The 18,575-nt window shown below is 41.2% G+C and overlaps 3 protein-coding genes across 5 annotated transcripts in view; 1 reads left to right on the top strand and 2 right to left on the bottom strand.

Moving 5' to 3' along the window:
• Positions 1-46: 46 nt before the first annotated feature.
• Positions 47-6,387, bottom strand: si:dkey-206d17.12 (uncharacterized protein LOC563108 homolog). The gene is made up of 6 exons (XM_039819178.1): positions 6,140-6,387; positions 4,470-5,023; positions 3,052-3,191; positions 1,619-1,853; positions 1,418-1,518; positions 47-1,241 (listed from the first exon to the last, which is right to left on the bottom strand). Exons 2-6 carry the CDS (start codon positions 4,991-4,993, stop codon positions 313-315), a joined length of 1,929 nt encoding a protein of 642 aa, XP_039675112.1. The 5' UTR covers positions 4,994-5,023; positions 6,140-6,387; the 3' UTR covers positions 47-312.
• Positions 6,012-14,589, bottom strand: LOC120571847. Its single transcript, XM_039820939.1, has 5 exons — positions 14,555-14,589; positions 13,289-14,310; positions 7,323-7,662; positions 6,140-6,275; positions 6,012-6,026 (listed from the first exon to the last, which is right to left on the bottom strand). Exons 1-5 carry the CDS (start codon positions 14,587-14,589, stop codon positions 6,012-6,014), a joined length of 1,548 nt encoding a protein of 515 aa, XP_039676873.1.
• Positions 14,590-15,618: 1,029 nt separating this feature from the next.
• The window catches only part of oscp1a (organic solute carrier partner 1a), a 9,330-nt gene continuing 6,373 nt past the window's right edge, over positions 15,619-18,575 (top strand). Inside the window, exons 1-3 of one of the 3 annotated variants that reach the window (XM_039821017.1) lie at positions 15,619-15,966; positions 16,165-16,194; positions 16,723-16,877. In XM_039821017.1, the coding sequence (XP_039676951.1) occupies positions 15,855-15,966; positions 16,165-16,194; positions 16,723-16,877 (297 nt within the window). In that variant the 5' untranslated portion in view covers positions 15,619-15,854. Of the gene's footprint in view, positions 16,001-16,164; positions 16,195-16,722; positions 16,878-18,575 lie in introns of all 3 variants that reach the window. The other 2 variants (XM_039821020.1, XM_039821018.1) reach the window with 2 other exon arrangements.

Below are 18,575 nucleotides of genomic sequence, written 5' to 3'. Positions count from 1 at the left end.
GCATAAGGGCCAATAAAATATCAACCAGGCCATTTTCAGCCCAACTAATGTTACATACCCCATTAGGAGACCATAAGGAACAGTGTGAAATACCCTATATAATCATTCTATCACCCCTTTAAATAAAGATACAATTTGTATCAACTGCATACTGCCTCTTATTTTATCCAGTTCACTGAGGCGTTCAAATACATTCAATACTCAAATACAGTTTACAGCAAGGTGGATACCACAATACATAAATACACAAACTCATGTTTATCTTTTCAGTCTTTCCATAGAAAGACGTGGGGTTCGGACCGGCGCTGGACTTCATCTTCTGCTCTGACTCTGCAACTTGAGGATCTCAGCAACCAGCATCTGTGGATCCATCAGCTGAGGAAACATGTCCATGGCCGTGTCCACTAAGTGGACGCTGAAGATAGCGAGGAGCTTCTTCCGGACAACGTCTCTCTCCTCCCCGCCGGGACTCGTCCCCTGAGGAGGCTGCCAGTGCGAGCTCTCCCCCGGCAGGCTGCGGAACCCCGGAGCATGGGCCCCGAACGGATCGGACCAGTACTGCTGCTGCTGCTGCTGCTGCTGGCAGCCGTGGACTCTGCTGTGCTGGAAATCTGTCGGCTGACTGTACACAGGCATGCTGACTGGGTATGCACCGTAGCTGCCGTAATGAGTCGGGTATGGAATGCTGTAATGCTGGTTTTGGAAAGCTGGTCCTGTCCCCCGAGTGGAAGGGCCATGTGAGCAGCAGCTGCACGGGGTACAGTACTGTTGTCTCACACTGCAGCTGTGCTGAGAGCTTCCGTATGTCGGCCCATACTGGTGATCACACACACTCCGAGGGCCATCCACTGGCCGACTGTCTATGGAGCCTAAACCAGAGTCCAGCTGCTCCTGAGAGCCACTCTGCCGCACTGAGCCGTGGTCAGAAGATGAGTGCTGGCCGGTCTTCTCCTTTCTAGATGTGGCCCTCTTACTGGAGCGCTGATTCGCCTTCAACTGTTCGTTTTTATGATATTTCTTTAAGGAACCACTCTCATGTCCCAGAGTCAGCTTCTTTGCCATATCCTCCACCAGCGAGAGGCTCTGTCCAGGCACAGGACTGGAGCGAGCTGAGGATTGTTTGAGAGCGGTGGATGGGTGCTTGGCGTTCTCCCGAAGCTCATCGGCAACCGAGCGGTTGGACTGTTTAGCTCGCTCAGGATGGTGGAATTTACATTTGATCCCATAAGTGCATTTCTTTCCTGAAAGAAAACAACAAAACAGAAGATTTTAGCAGTACTGATAATTTTCAAACAAGACTAAGAGTCTACAGCCAATTTACACTACATGCTAATGTCAGCCTTCTAGCATGCTCACACTGACAATGCTAACAGCACTAAACAAAAAGTACAGCTGAGACTGATGGGAATTTTTTCACCATAAGGGCATAGCTGTTTTTTCTGAGTCTTTGGAAACTTCCGCAGAAAGTTCTCCAGGGTCGGTCCATGGCGGCCCAGAGGATCATCAGGAGGCATAAACCTACGTTACGGTAAAAATTCATACATTAGTAAAAAAAAAAAATGAAAAAAAATAACATTCCAGGAAAGCAGTGAGGGAAAGCCAAATAGGCAGAACTCACTTGTTATTAACGAAGGAGTACATGAGCAGCCTCTCCTCGATGAAGCGCTTCCACTCCGGCTTCTCTCCCTGAAGGTCCCGGTACATGTCGTTGGACACGATGATGCCGTCAGACTCGTAGCCCAGCTTGACGATGAAGCAGTCGTCATTACAGACCACCCGTTTGCCTGCAACACGTCTCGATGGCGTGAACACCAGAATCTTCCTGCTCTCCAGGTCTCGCAGAATGTGCTGATCTATAACCCAAACATGAAGTCAAGAGTTAAACCGGCAAAATAAGATTTTTTGGGCTGCTTGGGAGCAGCAGAAACATCACCTTTTAAGGTGATATCAGCTTATTTACACGTCCAGCAGTTACAGAGCGACATTAGCATTTATTTGGAGTCGTGTTTGTGACCACCGGATGAATGTAAGTCCAATATTCACTCTCCTTTAGCTCTGTTTTTGGTCTCGACCAACTCCTGAAGGAAATATCTGGCTCTTATCTTAGCTAAAAGCTCCATTAAGTTCACCAGCTAGTCTCTGCTGTGTCTGTCTGCTGTTTGTTGAGGAGCTTTTTCACTGAAAACTAAGCTATGAGAGCAGTGATAGTGAAGCCAAACAGTACATTTACAAACCAGGCAGCTAAACAATGAGCTGAAACTCACTATTACGCTCCGTAAAGTCGAGGGGAGCTGCAGATTCAGGTGATAATTCTCTGAAGGTTCATCACCTCTTTTACATTATCCCATTGCTTTCACATTGTCGTGCTAAAAATATTGATTCTAGCCACTTTAGGTTAATTATGATATGTCATACACAATTCTAATTATCATTTTTCAGGAAGTCACATTTTAATTTAGGTTCTTTCCCAGCAGACAGATTTTACCTGGTTAAATATTAATAAAAAGGGCCCTAAAAGTACATCCTGCAACAAAACAATTTATCAGCATGAGCAATCTGTTCACAGAGCAAACAAGCAGTATGGTGTCAGTAGCCGCCTCCAGATGTAGGTTAACCAAAAGCTGTTAGAAACACTGATAGTAAATTGTTATCTTTAGTAATCACAAACCATTTCGAAACCTAACAATTATTTTCATTTTTGATTATTCTGCCAATTAGTTTCTCCAATAATCTTTAAGCCTATAAAAAATCAGGTCATTAATAAAGTGAAGGATTCCTGTGCTCACCGTTGTTTTATTAATATTAAATATTAATTACTGCAAAGAAGCTGCAATTTGTAAATGTTTGACATTTCTGCTTAAGAAATGACAACAACAAAAAAAGACGCACAACCTCCTTTTCTAAACACAAAAAGGTGATATAAGAGCTTACAACAACCCGACCCTGCACTGGTTTCAATTTACAATAAGGGCAGTATTGCGTGAGCCCCAGTGGCAGGCAAAGAAGGAAGTAGAAAACGTAAAAAACTAATGTGATTTCCTGTCATCTCACCTGTGATAGGAACATCTGGCCTGGGCTGCTCTTTCCTCCACAAGGGAACAAAGACGGTGATATCAGTGTGACCTCTGTCAGCAAAGAAGTTCACAGCCAGCTGGATTCCCAGACAAGAGAACACTTCCTTGTTCCCGTGACTGAATGAATAAATGGAAAGAAATTAGAAAACATTAACATGTTAATGTTACACCACAGGACCCTTTAAAAAGGAGTGGTTTGACATTTTAGGAAACCCCTTTTTCCTTTATTGAAGTAAGTTCAACCAGAAGATGGATACCACTCTTGTGTCTGTACGACAAATATGAAGCTGGAGGCAGGAGGCGGTTAGCTTAGCTTAGCTTAGGACAAAGATTGGAAACAGGGGGAAACAGCTAACCTGGCTTACTTTAGAGGTAACTAAATCTAACTACCAGCACCTCTAAAGCTTACTAATCAACATGATATATCCTGTTTATTATGTACAAAAACTAAAGTGTAAAAAAACAAGTCACAATTTCACAGGGAATTATGTGTTGAACAATTCCTTGGCTAAGAGCAATGACTTCCTGGAGTATTGTTGTCACGGTGAGGTTGCCAGGAAACAAGCGGATACTCTCGGAAAAATACGCATATTTCTAACTACGGGTTGCATATGTGGAAGCAGGGATACCCAAAAGTGATGTTCCAAACGAGGACAAGTAAGGTTATAGGAGAGTCGGGGTGTGAAAAGCTGTCATCTGTTATTAGATTCATGGTTATTAGCTGTGCGAGCATCAACATGAGGTTCACATTTGTGGGTTTTAGTGTAATGCCTCGACAACTGGACCGCCATGAAATTTGGTACAAACATTCATGTTCCCTCCAGAATAAACAACCCATTCTCACTCCCAACTCGTCAAATACATCAGCTTGGTCAGTGGCCCTCAGCGTCTGATGCCGACACAAAAGGCACCCGTTAGCGCTTGTATGAGACACACTGGTCCTTGAAATCCTTGAAAGTTTGTGTAATTTCAGAGAGGAAATCAATGCCTTGAAAGTTTGTAAAACAGTCGTAATATGATGACAACAGCCATGTTTCATCATTTTGTTCAAATGTCTTGTTTTGTTCAATCAAGGGTCTAAAACTTATAGATTATTAGATATTCAGTTTACTCGGAGAAAGAAAAGCAGCAAATATTCACATGTCAGAGGCGGAAATCTGCAAATATTTCCAAAAACAAATGACTAAAATACTAATTCGAAATTCAAAATAGTTGCTGATGGATTTTCTGTTGATCGACTAATCGATTAATTGACTAATCAGAGAAAAGCAGCAAATTGTCCCATTTGAGATGCTATAACCAGTGAATTTGGGGTATTTTTTTTAGCGATTAACAAAATAACTGCTAATTAATTTTGTGTCAATGGACTAATCAATAATTTTAGCGGTTTCTCACCTCATGGCCACGTTGCTTCCATCTATAACCACGGGTCTCAGAGCGTCTCCATCTTCACTGCTCTCTTCTCTGCTCGGAGGAGATGATCCAGTAAAAGGCAGCAGCATGGTGGGGCCCGCAAGCTGGAGGTCCCCTCTGGGCACCAGCACGGAAATCGTGGTCACCGGCCCCTGCTCGGCCCCCCAACTGGCCTCTCGACTGGCCCTGATCCTCACCAGCTCCCCAAGAAGTTTATCTGTGTCCATGTTGGGGCCGAACTTCTGCTGAACGGCCTGAACCTGAGCCGTGGAGTACCCAAGCTTATGGAAGAAGTCCAGCTGGGCCTCCAGGAGCTGGGGGTCAGGGGAGGGGTCGGGGTCATCGGCATACATTCTCTCACAGGAGGCGCGAGAGGAGTTTGGAGCCGGAAGGAGTGAAGAGAAGATCCATGCAGAAGTGTCAGAGTCTGGGAGGTACCGACGGGTGGTGTTGGAGGTCTCACTCCACGGGTGTACAGATGTGAAGAGAGCAACATCAGCATTCATCGCTTCAGCTTCAACTCGCTCACCTTCCACCTGTTTGGAAAAACACATTATAAAGAACTTTACTTATGTACTGTTGAGGTACTTATACTTCACTTGAGTATTTCCATGTCACGCTACTTTATACATTTATTTCAACCTAAGTTAAAGATCTGAGTACTTCTTCCACTACTGGTGACCCATCTGTAATCCTAAAAGACTGAATGTTTTCTTATGGTGCTGTATTCAAATGTTTTCTTTGTCTTATATGTCTGTAATCTGAATATCTAACTAATTTGCAGATAAATAAGCATTAGTTGCAGCCCTACTTTCATTAGTATTTATTTTTTTTAACTTAGCCAGGTGTAATATAAAATATATATATATATATATATATATACACACACATATATATATATAACACAAAATATATATATACACACAAATATATATATACATACATACACACATATACATATATATACACATACATATATATATATATAAATATACACACACATATACATATATATATATATATATATATATATATATATATATATATATATATATATATATATATATTCTGTTCGTTCTATCTTAAAACACATTTTTACTCTTAAAATCGGATTGTTACTTCTAGGGCTGAAACTAATAACTATTTTCGTTATTGCTTAATCTGCATATAATTTCCCAGTAATCAAATGTCTTGATTTCGATTGCCCAAAATCCAAAAGAAAATCACTTTCCACTTATTTAAATTAGAGAAAAGCAGCAAATCCTCACAGTTGAGAGGCTAAAACCATGGAATATCTGCGTGATAAAATATCTGAAATTATTCAAAGATCGTCAACCAGTTGCTGATAATCTTAAAATCTACTAAATCTGTCAGTCTACCACTATGGTTTGCTGCTCTGTAAATGTAGGCCTATCATCGTCTTCACATCTGACGAAAGCTGAATATGATCTAAAAGGAGAACTAAGAGGGGAAATAAACAGAGATTCTTATGTCCTCTTGCTATAACATTGTGAAAATTCTCATTTAGTAGTGGATCCGCTGTAAACACAGAGCAACATACTAATTGTAGTTACTCGTACAATATAGTTTAAAAAGTCACTACTTCTGTTTCCGCCTCAACTTTAAACGTTACAAAGACGAGATAAACTTACCTCAAAAGCTCCACACGAGCTGTTAAATGTGTCTTTCCGCTGATGTGTCCATGTGAAGAGTTTGTCGCTGCTGATGAAATTAAATGTGGCGACGAGATGCTTCTTTACTGAGCTGAGAGCATAGGTTGTGAGCCGGCTGTTGTGGTAACAAGGAAGTTGGGTTTTTCCCTATCAGCAAACAGCGCGAGCGCAGCAACAAGACGACCAACGTGCGGGTTTGGGCGTGTCACATGTGCTCGTGCACCAGTAAGAATCTAATCTGACTCCCTCTCTGGTCATCCAGTTCACTGCTATCGATTACACACGCATAAATGAGGAACAATTAGAAAATAAATACATGTAAAAGCAGTGATAGAAAAAGTATGCATTCATTTGTAGGCTATATCACTTTAATGTTGCAGCTGGTAGAGGTGGAGCCAATTTCAACTACTACAATGCCAGTACTTTTTTGTTTGACATTTTCCTCTAAATTCTGCCTCTTCTCTTCTCATATTCAAACTGTTCAGTCTAACTTGAGGTATAAAATTCAAAAATTCTGAAAAAGCAATCTGAGATTAATCTCTGAACTAAAAAAAAACCTGACAGGCCCACTCCTCTTACCTGCCACTGTAAACAAAGGTTGTGCAAGTTTACATGTCAATTATTTATTTATTTTGTTAATGTATTGCTTTGGAAAAAAACCAACGCTACCTAGCCTGGAAACCAAACGAATCGGCCAGCTTCTCAGCGTGGCGATTATGACATCATCATAGCATGGACTTCGGCAGCGATGATATACAGGAATGCAAAAATGATTGCATGTAAATGAAAGGCAAGAAATGAAGATAAAATTGTAAATAGAATATATTAAATATTTTCTTAATTTAGATTTTTCCTCATGGTGTAGGCTATATCAGATATAAATGTTGGATAAAAGTGTGATTTGATGATTTTTTAAATGTTTTTTTTTTCTTTACTTTAGTGAGGATTTATTTGTTACATTAATTATATTTAAACATTAATTGAAGTTGTTTTTAACAATGCATGTGAATATTAGTCAAAGTAGGTAAATAGATGATGATGAAATAAAACTCTTTAAACTTTATTAAAATTTTTAGGACAAAACACATTTCCAGAGTTTTCCTTTCCCGAATTTTAAAACATAATATAATTAATTTAATGATACATTCCAAACTTGATTTACCCTCTGAGACAATTACGCATCCTCCACTGTGGTCGTAGCTTGTGGCGTATTTTAAGAGGGATATTAGGGAGCACAGCTGGATATAACTCAGGTACTGCTGCAGGCAGAGTGGCTGGTGGATTTGTCAGCTGTGGTGTGTGCTCTGCTGACTCATGTTCACGTGAGTGTTCATCTGTGGGGTCTGACTCAAGTATAACCTTTAAGTCATGCCCAGATGTTGGTGCTTCTGGTTCTGTTGTTGGTTCTGAATCTTGCCCAGATGATGGCGATTCCGGTTCTGTTGTTGGTTCTGAATCTTGCCCAGATGATGGTGATTCTGGTTCTGTTGTTGGTTCTGAATCTTGCCCAGATGATGGCGATTCTTTTAATCTGCCCAATGTGTTGATTCTGGTTGTGTTGTTGGTTCTGAATCTTGCCCAGATGATGGTGATTCTGGTTCTGTTGTTGGATCTGAATCTTGCCCAGATGATGGTGATTCTGGTTCTGTTGTTGGTTCTGAATCTTGCCCAGATGATGGTGATTCTGGTTCTGTTGTTGGTTCTGAATCTTGCCCAGATGATGGTGATTCTGGTTCTGTTGTTGGTTCTGAATCTTGCCCAGATGATGGTGATTCTGGTTCTGTTGTTGGTTCTGAATCTTGCCCAGATGATGGCGATTCTGGTTCTGTTGTTGGTTCTGAATCTTGCCCAGATGATGGTGATTCTGGTTCTGTTGTTGGTTCTGAATCTTGCCCAGATGTTGGTGATTCTGGTTCTGTTGTTGGTTCTGAATCTTGCCCAGATGATGGTGATTCTGGTTCTGTTGTTGGTTCTGAATCTTGCCCAGATGTTGGTGATTCTGGTTCTGTTGTTGGTTCTGAATCCTCGCCAGATGTTGGTGATTCTGGTTCTGTTGTTGGTTCTGAATCTTGCCCAGATGTTGGCGATTCTGGTTCTGTTGTTGGTTCTGAATCTTGCCCAGATGTTGGCGATTCTGGTTCTGTTGTTGGTTCTGAATCTTGCCAGACAGATGGCGATTCTGGTTCTGTTGTTGGTTCTGAATCTTGCCCAGATGATGGCGATTCTGGTTCTGTTGTTGGTTCTGAATCTTGCCCAGTTGTTGGCGATTCTGGTTCTGTTGTTGGTTCTGAATCTTGCCCAGTTGTTGGCGATTCTGGTTCTGTTGTTGGTTCTGAATCTTGCCCAGATGATGGCGATTCTGGTTCTGTTGTTGGTTCTGAATCTTGGCTCGGTTGTTGGCGATTCTGGTTCTGTTGTTGGTTCTGAATCTTGCCCAGATAATGGCGATTCTGGTTCTGTTGTTGGTTCTGAATCTTGCCCAGATGATGGCGATTCTGGTTCTGTTGTTGGTTCTGAATCTCGCCCAGATGTTGGTGATTCTGGTTCTGTTGTTGGTTCTGAATCTTGCCCAGATGTTGGTAATTCTGGTTCTGTTGTTGGTTCTGAATCTTGCCCAGATGTTGGTGATTCTGGTTCTGTTGTTGGTTCTGAATCTGCCTTGATGGTGGCGATTCTGGTTCTGTTGTTGGTTCTGAATCTTGCCCAGATGATGGCGATTCTGGTTCTGTTGTTGGTTCTGAATCTTGCCCAGTTGTTCGGCATTCTGGTTCTGTTGTTGGTTCTGAATCTTGCCCAGATGATGGCGATTCTGGTTCTGTTGTTGGTTCTGAATCTTGCCCAGTTGTTGGGGATTCTGGTCTGTTGTTGGTTCTGAATCTTGCCCAGTTGTTGGCGATTCTGGTTCTGTTGTTGGTTCTGAATCTTGCCCAGATGATGGCGATTCTGGTTCTGTTGTTGGTTCTGAATCTTGCCCAGTGATGGCGATCTGGTTTGTTGTGGTTCTGAATCTTGCCCAGATGTTGGTGATTCTGGTTCTGTTGTTGGTTCTGAATCTTGCCCAGATGTTGGCGATTCTGGTTCTGTTGTTGGTTCTGAATCTTGCCCAGATGTTGGCGATTCTGGTTCTGTTGTTGGTTCTGAATCTTGCCCAGATGATGGCGATTCTGGTTCTGTTGTTGGTTCTGAATCTTGCCCAGATGATGGCGATTCTGGTTCTGTTGTTGGTTCTGAATCTTGCCCAGATGTTGGCGATTCTGGTTCTGTTGTTGGTTCTGAATCTTGCCCAGATGTTGGCGATTCTGGTTCTGTTGTTGGTTCTGAATCTTGCCCAGATGTTGGCGATTCTGGTTCTGTTGTTGGTTCTGAATCTTGCCCAGATGTTGGCGATTCTGGTTCTGTTGTTGGTTCTGAATCTTGCCCAGATGTTGGCGATTCTGGTTCTGTTGTTGGTTCTGAATCTTGCCCAGATGATGGCGATTCTGGTTCTGTTGTTGGTTCTGAATCTTGCCCAGATGTTGGCGATTCTGGTTCTGTTGTTGGTTCTGAATCTTGCCCAGATGATGGCGATTCTGGTTCTGTTGTTGGTTCTGAATCTTGCCCAGATGATGGCGATTCTGGTTCTGTTGTTGTTCTTTATCTTGCCCAGATGATGGCGATTCTGGTTCTGTTGTTGGTTCTGAATCTTGCCCAGATGATGGCGATTCTGGTTTTGTTGTTGGTTCTGAATCTTCTCGCAGATGATGGCGATTCTGGTTCTGTTGTTGGTTCTGAATCTTTGCCCAGATGTTGGCGATTCTGGTTCTGTTGTTGGTTCTGAATCTGGCCCAGATGATGGCGATTCTGGTTCTGTTGTTGGTTCTGAATCTTGCCCAGATGTTGGTGCTTCTGGTTCTGTTGTTGGTTCTGAATCTTGCCCAGATGTTGTTGATTCTGGTTGTGTTGTTGGTTCTGAATCTTGCCCAGATGATGGTGATTCTGGTTCTGTTGTTGGATCTGAATCTTGCCCTGTTGTTGGTTCTGAATCTTGCCCAGATGATGGTGATTCTGGTTCTGTTGTTGGTTCTGAATCTTGCCCAGATGATGGCGATTCTGGTTCTGTTGTTGGTTCTGAATCTTGCCCAGATGTTGGTGATTCTGGTTCTGTTGTTGGTTCTGAATCTTGCCCAGATGTTGGTGATTCTGGTTCTGTTGTTGGTTCTGAATCTTGCCCATGAGTGCGATTCTGGTTCTGTTGTTGGTTCTGAATCCTTGCCCAGTTGGCGATTCTGGTTCTGTTGTTGTTCTGAATCTTTGAGATGATGGCGATTCTGGTTCTGTTGTTGTTCTATCTTGCTATGGGGATTCTGGTTCTGTTGTTGGTTCTGAATCTTGCCCGGATGATGGCGATTCTGGTTCTGTTGTTGGTTCTGAATCTTGCCCAGATGATGGCGATTCTGGTTCTGTTGTTGGTTCTGAATCTTGCCCAATGATGGCGATTCTGGTTCTGTTGTTGGTTCTGATCTTCAATGGCAGTTCTGTTTTTTTCTTCTTGCCATTGGCTGGTTTTTTGTTTTCTATTCAGAGGCATTTGTTGTTGATATTGTGTTGTCATCTTAGATCTGGTTTGTTGTTGGTTCTGAATTTGATGATGGCATTGTTCTGTTGTTTTTGAATCTTGCAAGATGGCATCTTTCTTTGTTTTAATCTTAAATTTCCTGCTGTTTTTTTACCAAGATATGATTCTGGTTTTTGTTTTCTATCTTGAAATTTTCAACATGATGGATCTTTTCTTTTTATCTTAGGTTGTTAATCTTTGATGTATTTTTTCTAATTGAAATGTCTGTTGTATATATTCTGTTTGTCTACTGTAGATGTGGTTTTTGTGTTCTAATCTTGGAAAGATAAAATTAATCTTGAGATGTTGCGATTCTGGTTCTGTTGTTGGTTCTGAATCTTGCCCAGATGTGGGATTCTGGTTCTGTTGTTGGTTCTGAATCTTGCCCAGATGATGGCGATTCTGGTTCTGTTGTTGGTTCTGAATCTCCCCCAGATGTTGGCGATTCTGGTTCTGTTGTTGGTTCTGAATCTTGCCCAGATGATGGCGATTCTGGTTCTGTTGTTGGTTCTGAATCTTGCCCGGATGATGGCGATTCTGGTTCTGTTGTTGGTTCTGAATCTTGCCCAGATGATGGCGATTCTGGTTCTGTTGTTGGTTCTGAATCTTGCCAGATGTTGGCGATTCTGGTTCTGTTGTTGGTTCTGAATCTTGCGCCCGAATGCGTTCGGTTCTTTGTTGGTTCTGAATCTTGCCCAGATGTTGGCGATTCTGGTTCTGTTGTTGGTTCTGAATCTTGCCCAGATGATGGCGATTCTGGTTCTGTTGTTGGTTCTGAATCTTGCCCAGATGATGGCGATTCTGGTTCTGTTGTTGGTTCTGAATCTTGCCCAGATGATGGCGATTCTGGTTCTGTTGTTGGTTCTGAATCTTGCCCAGATGATGGCGATTCTGGTTCTGTTGTTGGTTCTGAATCTTGCCCAGATGATGGCGATTCTGGTTCTGTTGTTGGTTCTGAATCTGGAGAAGGCTGTGTTGGTTCTGAATCTTGCCCAGATGTTGGCGCTTCTGGTTCTGTTGTTGGTTCTGAATCTTGCCCAGAAGTGTGATTCTGTTTGTGTTGTTGGTTCTGAATCTTGCCCAGATGATGGTGATTCTGGTTCTGTTGATGATCTTGTGTTGTTGGTTCTGAATCTTGTTGTATGGCGATTCTGGTTCTGTTGTTGGTTCTGAATCTTGCCCAGATGATGGCGATTCTGGTTCTGTTGTTGGTTCTGAATCTTGCCGAGGTGATTCTGGTTCTGTTGTTGGTTCTGAATCTTGCCCAGATGTTGGTGATTCTGGTTCTGTTGTTGGTTCTGAATCTTGCCCAGATGATGGGGGATTCTGGTTCTGTTGTTGGTTCTGAATCTTGCCCAGATGTTGGCGATTCTGGTTCTGTTGTTGGTTCTGAATCTTGCCAAGAGGCGATTCTGGTTCTGTTGTTGGTTCTGAATCTTGCTTGGATGATGGCGATTCTGGTTCTGTTGTTGGTTCTGAATCTTGCCCAGATGATGGCGATTCTGGTTCTGTTGTTGGTTCTGAATCTTGCCCAGATGATGGCGATTCTGGTTCTGTTGTTGGTTCTGAATCTTGCCCAATGATGGCGATTTGGTTCTGTTGTTGGTTCTGAATCTTGCCCAGATGGGCGATTCTGGTTCTGTTGTTGGTTCTGAATCTTGCCCAATGATGGCGATGTTCTGTTGTTGGTTCTGAATCTTGCAATGATGATTCTGTTCTGTTGTGGTTCTGAATCTTGCCCAATGTTGCATGTTCTGTTGTTGGTTCTGAATCTTGCCCAGATGTGTGGCGATTGTCTGTTGTTGGTTCTGAATCTTGCAGAGATGGCGATTTTCTGTTTGTTCTGATCTTGATGGTGGTCTTGTGCTATCTTCAATGATGGCGATTTGTTCTGTTTTGGTTCTGAATCTTGCCAGATGATGGTTTTGTCTGTTGTTGGTTCTGAATCTTGCCCAGATGATGGCGATTCTGGTTCTGTTGTTGGTTCTGAATCTTGCCCAGATATTTGGCGATTCTGGTTCTGTTGTTGTTTCTGAATCTTGCCCAGATGTTGGCCGATTCTGGTTCTGTTGTTGGTTCTGAATCTTGCCCAGATGTTGGCGATTCTGGTTCTGTTGTTGGTTCTGAATCTTGCCCAGATGATGGCGATTCTGGTTCTGTTGTTGGTTCTGAATCTTGCCCAGATGATGGCGATTCTGGTTCTGTTGTTGGTTCTGAATCTTGCCCAGATGATGGCGATTCTGGTTCTGTTGTTGGTTCTGAATCTTGCCCAGATGTTGGCGATTCTGGTTCTGTTGTTGGTTCTGAATCTTGCCCAGATGATGGCGATTCTGGTTCTGTTGTTGGTTCTGAATCTTGCCCAGATGATGGCGATTCTGGTTCTGTTGTTGGTTCTGAATCTTGCCCAGATGATGGCGATTCTGGTTCTGTTGTTGGTTCTGAATCTCGCCCAGATGATGGCGATTCTGGTTCTGTTGTTGGTTCTGAATCTTGCCCAGATGTTGGCGATTCTGGTTCTGTTGTTGGTTCTGAATCTTGCCCAGATGATGGCGATTCTGGTTCTGTTGTTGGTTCTGAATCTTGCCCAGATGATGGTGATTGTGGGGCAAGATGTATTTCTAGTGTTGGTTCAGGATCCTCCCCAGACGTCGGTGATGCTTTAGTTGTAGTTTCAGTTATAGGCATCTCTCCATCAGGTCTTTGTCCTTTTTCTTTACCTTTACCACAATTGCACGGTTTTAGTTGAATGATGTTTTTAATAAGATCAGCACTGGGGAAGTTCATGCTTAAGACACCTAAGCAACCTTGATTTAACGAGCCTTTCTTATGTTTTACCACGAAGTCATTAAGCTGTTTGTTAACTTTTTTAGCCAACTTTTTAGGACTTTCGAACTTTGATGCTGCATTGTCAGTCAGTACAATGTGATGGTCACAGAGGTGTGACTTGATTTGCTTTATTTTGTCTTCAACATTGATTAGCTCTTTATATTTAATGAAAAATGATTCATGATTTAATGTTCCAGCATTGAACATGTTACTCTGGAGAAAAACAATCTTGCCTCTTGCCTGTTCCATGGTCGGTACCGACAACTTATTCCATATCTTATTTTCAAATTTTTCAATTAATTTCTTCATCAGTTGTTCTTCGACTTTCCTCTGGTATAACCCTTGTAGTGTAACTTTCAACAGCACAGTCTCAGTACTATGGACTGTGAGGAAATTAGAAACAGTCCCTAGGACTTCATCAAATTGAATGTGTTGCGAAAACATCCAGTGTCTATCCCGGATATGAATATGGTTTTGGGTGGGCAGCCAAATCCCAACATGCACATCAAAATACCGTATTCCCACATTAAGTTGGTCTTTTAAGGTCCAAACTTGACATTTAGCAAGTGGTCCTCCATGTAATGATAAGCTTTCATGCGTTCCAGGAATGGAGATAGCAGAAACTGGAGTCTCGTCAGGTATAGATTTCATCCAGTTCAGGTTATACAATTCTGGATCTAGGGTTGGTACATCATTGAAACCTGTCCCTGAACCAGAACAGTTGGTTATTCTGGTAGGAGAAGACATGATATTAGCATATTTGAACATTTCAACGGAAGAAAAAAGTTTAAATAGTTCTTTAACAAGAAAATAACAACAGGACCACTGTAAAAAAATTAAACAAATATTTGATGAATTTCTTAGCAAACCATACTAAGTGATGTGATAAAGCACATTCTTTTATTCAGAATGTGGAGATATGGCAAGAAAAAAATTACAACTCAATACAATTATCAATATTAGGTTTGACTTACATAGAAAGAAGCCAGAGGTAAAGATAGATCCCCATAATTGGTTTATTGGCTCTTCTACTGTATAGTCCGGTGAGATCAATCAGGACTTGTTCAGCTCTCTTTGCCAGATGTTTATATTTTTGTCTCATCTCTCAATTTGTAAAACATTTCCCGAGAAAAGCTTTTACCCGTGGACAAGACTGTGACAAGTAGGCAATTCTCTCCCTTGAAAGTGATCAGCCGTAACAGTGAGCATAAAGATACACTTTCATTTGCATGATACTCTCTAATCTTTTATTTGAAATGGCAGGGAGAGAGAAAGAGACAAAGATGTGTGGGCATTGAATAAGATCATATCATAACGGTTTAGTTTGTAAAATTTGACTTCAGGGACGAGTCAATTTAGCTACAGCAACTATCCTTTACTAACACTGTGTGTAGAATTCATTTATGACCTAAACTAAATCATTATAGTGTATTCACTTGTATTGGAACAAATATCAGTATGCAATATATGTGTAGGCAGCTACATTATATGACCAAAAGTATAGTATGAGGCCACCCTTGTCCACGTACTTTTGTGTATTTTTGGTTTGCCTTCTGGCTTTGACTTTATATTTACTGTACAGATACGAGTGTGTTGTCAATCTTCTCGTCTAAAGACAAGAAAACAAATAAGTGAATGTCCCAAAACGTCAAACTATTCCTGCTACAGCATCAAATGATATTTTAGAAAAGAGTGTGCAAAATCTTGTAAAATGGTTTCCCAGAAGAGTGGAGGATGTTACAGCAGCAAATTCATATTTATGGTTTTGGAATGAGATGTTTACCAAACACATACTTAGTTCAGGTTACCTAATTTCTTTGCCCATGCAGTGTTTAATAAAATGCAATATAAATGTCATATATTGGTTTCTCGGGCCTTACTTTCATGTTTGCATCGTACTCTAAATTATTGTCAACAAGCCTAAATAAGCACAAACTCCTGTGATATACAGTAGATTGAAAGCCATTATTTGGTTGGTTGTGCTGTGCTGTCACATCATCCACATCCTGACCAATAAGCTTGTGTCTGGTGTCTGCTGATCCTCTTCCTCACCACCTGTTGCATCTTAGTGTGACAGGTTATCTTGAGAAGCATGACCATATAAGACTTAACATGGACAATTTCTTACCAGTGGCTATTCACAACAGGAACAATCAGCTCATGCCTTTTAAACAAGAAGAGTATTTTTGATCTAAAAAGGGGATCAGCTGCTTCTAACGCCTACTTCTGCACCAGCTTTTGCCTACGACTTAATCCCTTCTTTGTCTTTGCAAGATGTCTGAGAGAACTCTCCCCCTGGTTTTCATTAATCTTGGTGGAGAGATGCTTTACATTCTGGACCAACGCCTACATGCTCTCAACACATCTGACGACAATTCAGAGAAAGGTAGAGGTAGCTAGAGAACTCACAGGCTTGGCAGGTGTGTACTGTACGTGTTTAGCACCCAGTCATCCCTCCTCCTGACAAGCTGTAGCTGTCAGATTATAAACTGAACATGTGCAGCTCATATCTTTAATGCACAACACCAAATCACAAGTCTATTTTCTTTTTTTTTCTTACTTGGGAAAACTGACACGGATGCAGGAGTTTGGTCAGAAAATGACAGAAAAAGAGGTATCCATATTTCAGCACATTATTGTTTAGTCAGCTCCTTGTGCCCCTGTAGCAGTGGTGGAAGAAGTACTCACATATTATTAGTAGTTTAGTAGTTAATAGTATAGTAAGTATTAAAATATAGCATATACTTAAAGTACCAAATGGAAAATTACTCATTATGCAGAATGGCCCGTTTTAGAATAATGTATATTAGTCTCTATTATTGGATTATAATTGTTGATACACTAAATGTGTACATCACTTTAATATTGCACCTGGTCTCAAGACTGGCGACACAGTGCAGGAACTGCATTTGTTGGGTCTTATTTTAACATTAAACCATTTTTTTCCCGTTGCTTCTGTATTACTGTTCTCTGCTTTTGTAAAGCAGTATCCCAATGAGGACAACCAGCTATAGTAACAACGCATTAGAGTTACATTAACATCAAAACAGGCTCTTCTGTGCGGTTTGATTCCATCATCTAAAATAGCAAATTCTAAGCAGAATTAACCACCTTTCGGTTTCTGTCTCTTCCCCACTTATAGTTATGAATGACATTGTTGGGACCATGTTTGGTAAAGACTTTATGGATGAACTTCTCAAACCTCAGCAGCTATATTCTCACAGGACCATGAAAACAGTGCTAACTCGGTTAGCGCATGCCTCCATCATGAGGCTGAACCCAGCCAGCATGGACAGGGTATGTAAATGATGATAGAAATAGATGTTTTAAAACCATTTTTGTTTTCTTTTAAAGTTGTGTTAATTCTAAAACCAAGTTCTTTCAATTCATGCCAAATGATTGTACACTAGGCTATATTGAAGGTGTGTGGCCATGCATGCAAGGCCACCCTGTCTTATTTTACCAGGTAAAATCTTAAGGTTTTAATGGTTTAAATTGTTTAAAGTCAATTCAAGTTTTCAAGAGAGTCAAGCCTCAAAATAAGTCAACTCTCAAGGGATCATTTTTGTGTCTCAAGTCCAAATCTTAAGTCTACAGCTTCTATACTTCTTGCAATTTGAAAAAGATGTAGAGAAAATTGTGTAACTTTATTTGAACGGGTGTGGCGTAAGACTGACATGACACTGTCATTATTATGACATGGCACCTATCATGAACATGAAGGAGTCATTTTGAGTGTTCACGACTGTTGTCATTAAGTGTCATTCAGTACATTATTACACTTTTAATGCAAAGGTAGCATTATCCGAGATGTCTTTGTCATGACAACTTGACTTTAATGAAGACAATCTCTGTTATGACAACTTGACATTAAACTAGACAACATAACCTTTCATATGTCATGTCCCATTTTTCAAACTTTTAATAAACTATTTAGGTTCATTTGTTAACATTACATTAAACTGTCATTAAGAGGTTGTTTTATACTGTACATTGGCTGTCATGAGAGCATTATGACTATTTTTCCTTGACCTCAAGTAAAGTGAAACAATTTGTAGGCTAGTCTGTCATGAAGTTTGATTTGATCATCAAATGCTTGACGGTGTCATGAATACTATCCATAACCTCAAGTAAAGTGAAACCATTTGGACTCGTCATTAAGATGTCTTAAAAGTTATAAATCCAGTTTGACGACAGTGAATGCAGTACCGAGGTGATTTATTTATTTATTTATTATTGAGGATTTTAGTTAGCTGCCGTTAGCTCGGTTAGCTGTAACGTAACAGCTGTCCAATTAGCTAGCTAACTCAGCCCTGGGCTGCAAAGACCTAAACCTGGAAAGAAAACCATCTCGGTAACGTTAGTGCATTAAGAGCACGATTGCCTGTCGTAAAACTGGCCTCCTCCTTAAGTCTCGGAGGCTGTTTTTAGCCCCGGTCAGCTTAACGCACATTGGCTACTGTAAACGCTAATCAATTCTGACGCGACAAGTCCCTCCCTACTCGTTGCCTTCGTTGGTTTGATTGGTTAGATTTAGACATTAGGAGTGAGATTGGTTAGGGAAGGAATAGGTTGGCCAATCAGAGACCATGTAGGGCGGGACATGTCTTCACCATAATTCGCTTGGTTGTTAACGGAGCTTTTGGTATCGGTGACCACGGATAGATGGATGGGACGAAACCTTATATATATGTCAATGGACGAAACACAGCGGAGACCAGTTTTTCGACTGAGAATACACTACCAAGAGGGTTTTCTTTCCGGGTTTGGCTCTTAGCAGCCCTTGGTTGAGTCCATAGACAGTATATAAGGTTGAGTCAGCTAATTAAACAGCTGTACAGCTAACTGAATTCACTAGCTAACTACCTACAGTTAGCGGTTACTTTAGTAAGCTGCTGTAAGCTAGTTTTAGCAACAATAAATCTGTTCCAAATTCATTAAATCACCTTGGTGCTGCATTCACTATCGTCAAACTGGTCTTATAACTTTTAAGAC

This window comes from Perca fluviatilis, chromosome 13, assembly GCF_010015445.1.
Source record: "Perca fluviatilis chromosome 13, GENO_Pfluv_1.0, whole genome shotgun sequence".
In the NCBI taxonomy this organism is placed as follows: Eukaryota; Metazoa; Chordata; class Actinopteri; order Perciformes; family Percidae; genus Perca; species Perca fluviatilis.
The sequence above is the reverse complement of the archived record's forward strand: the minus strand, read 5'-3'. Positions and strand labels throughout refer to the sequence as shown.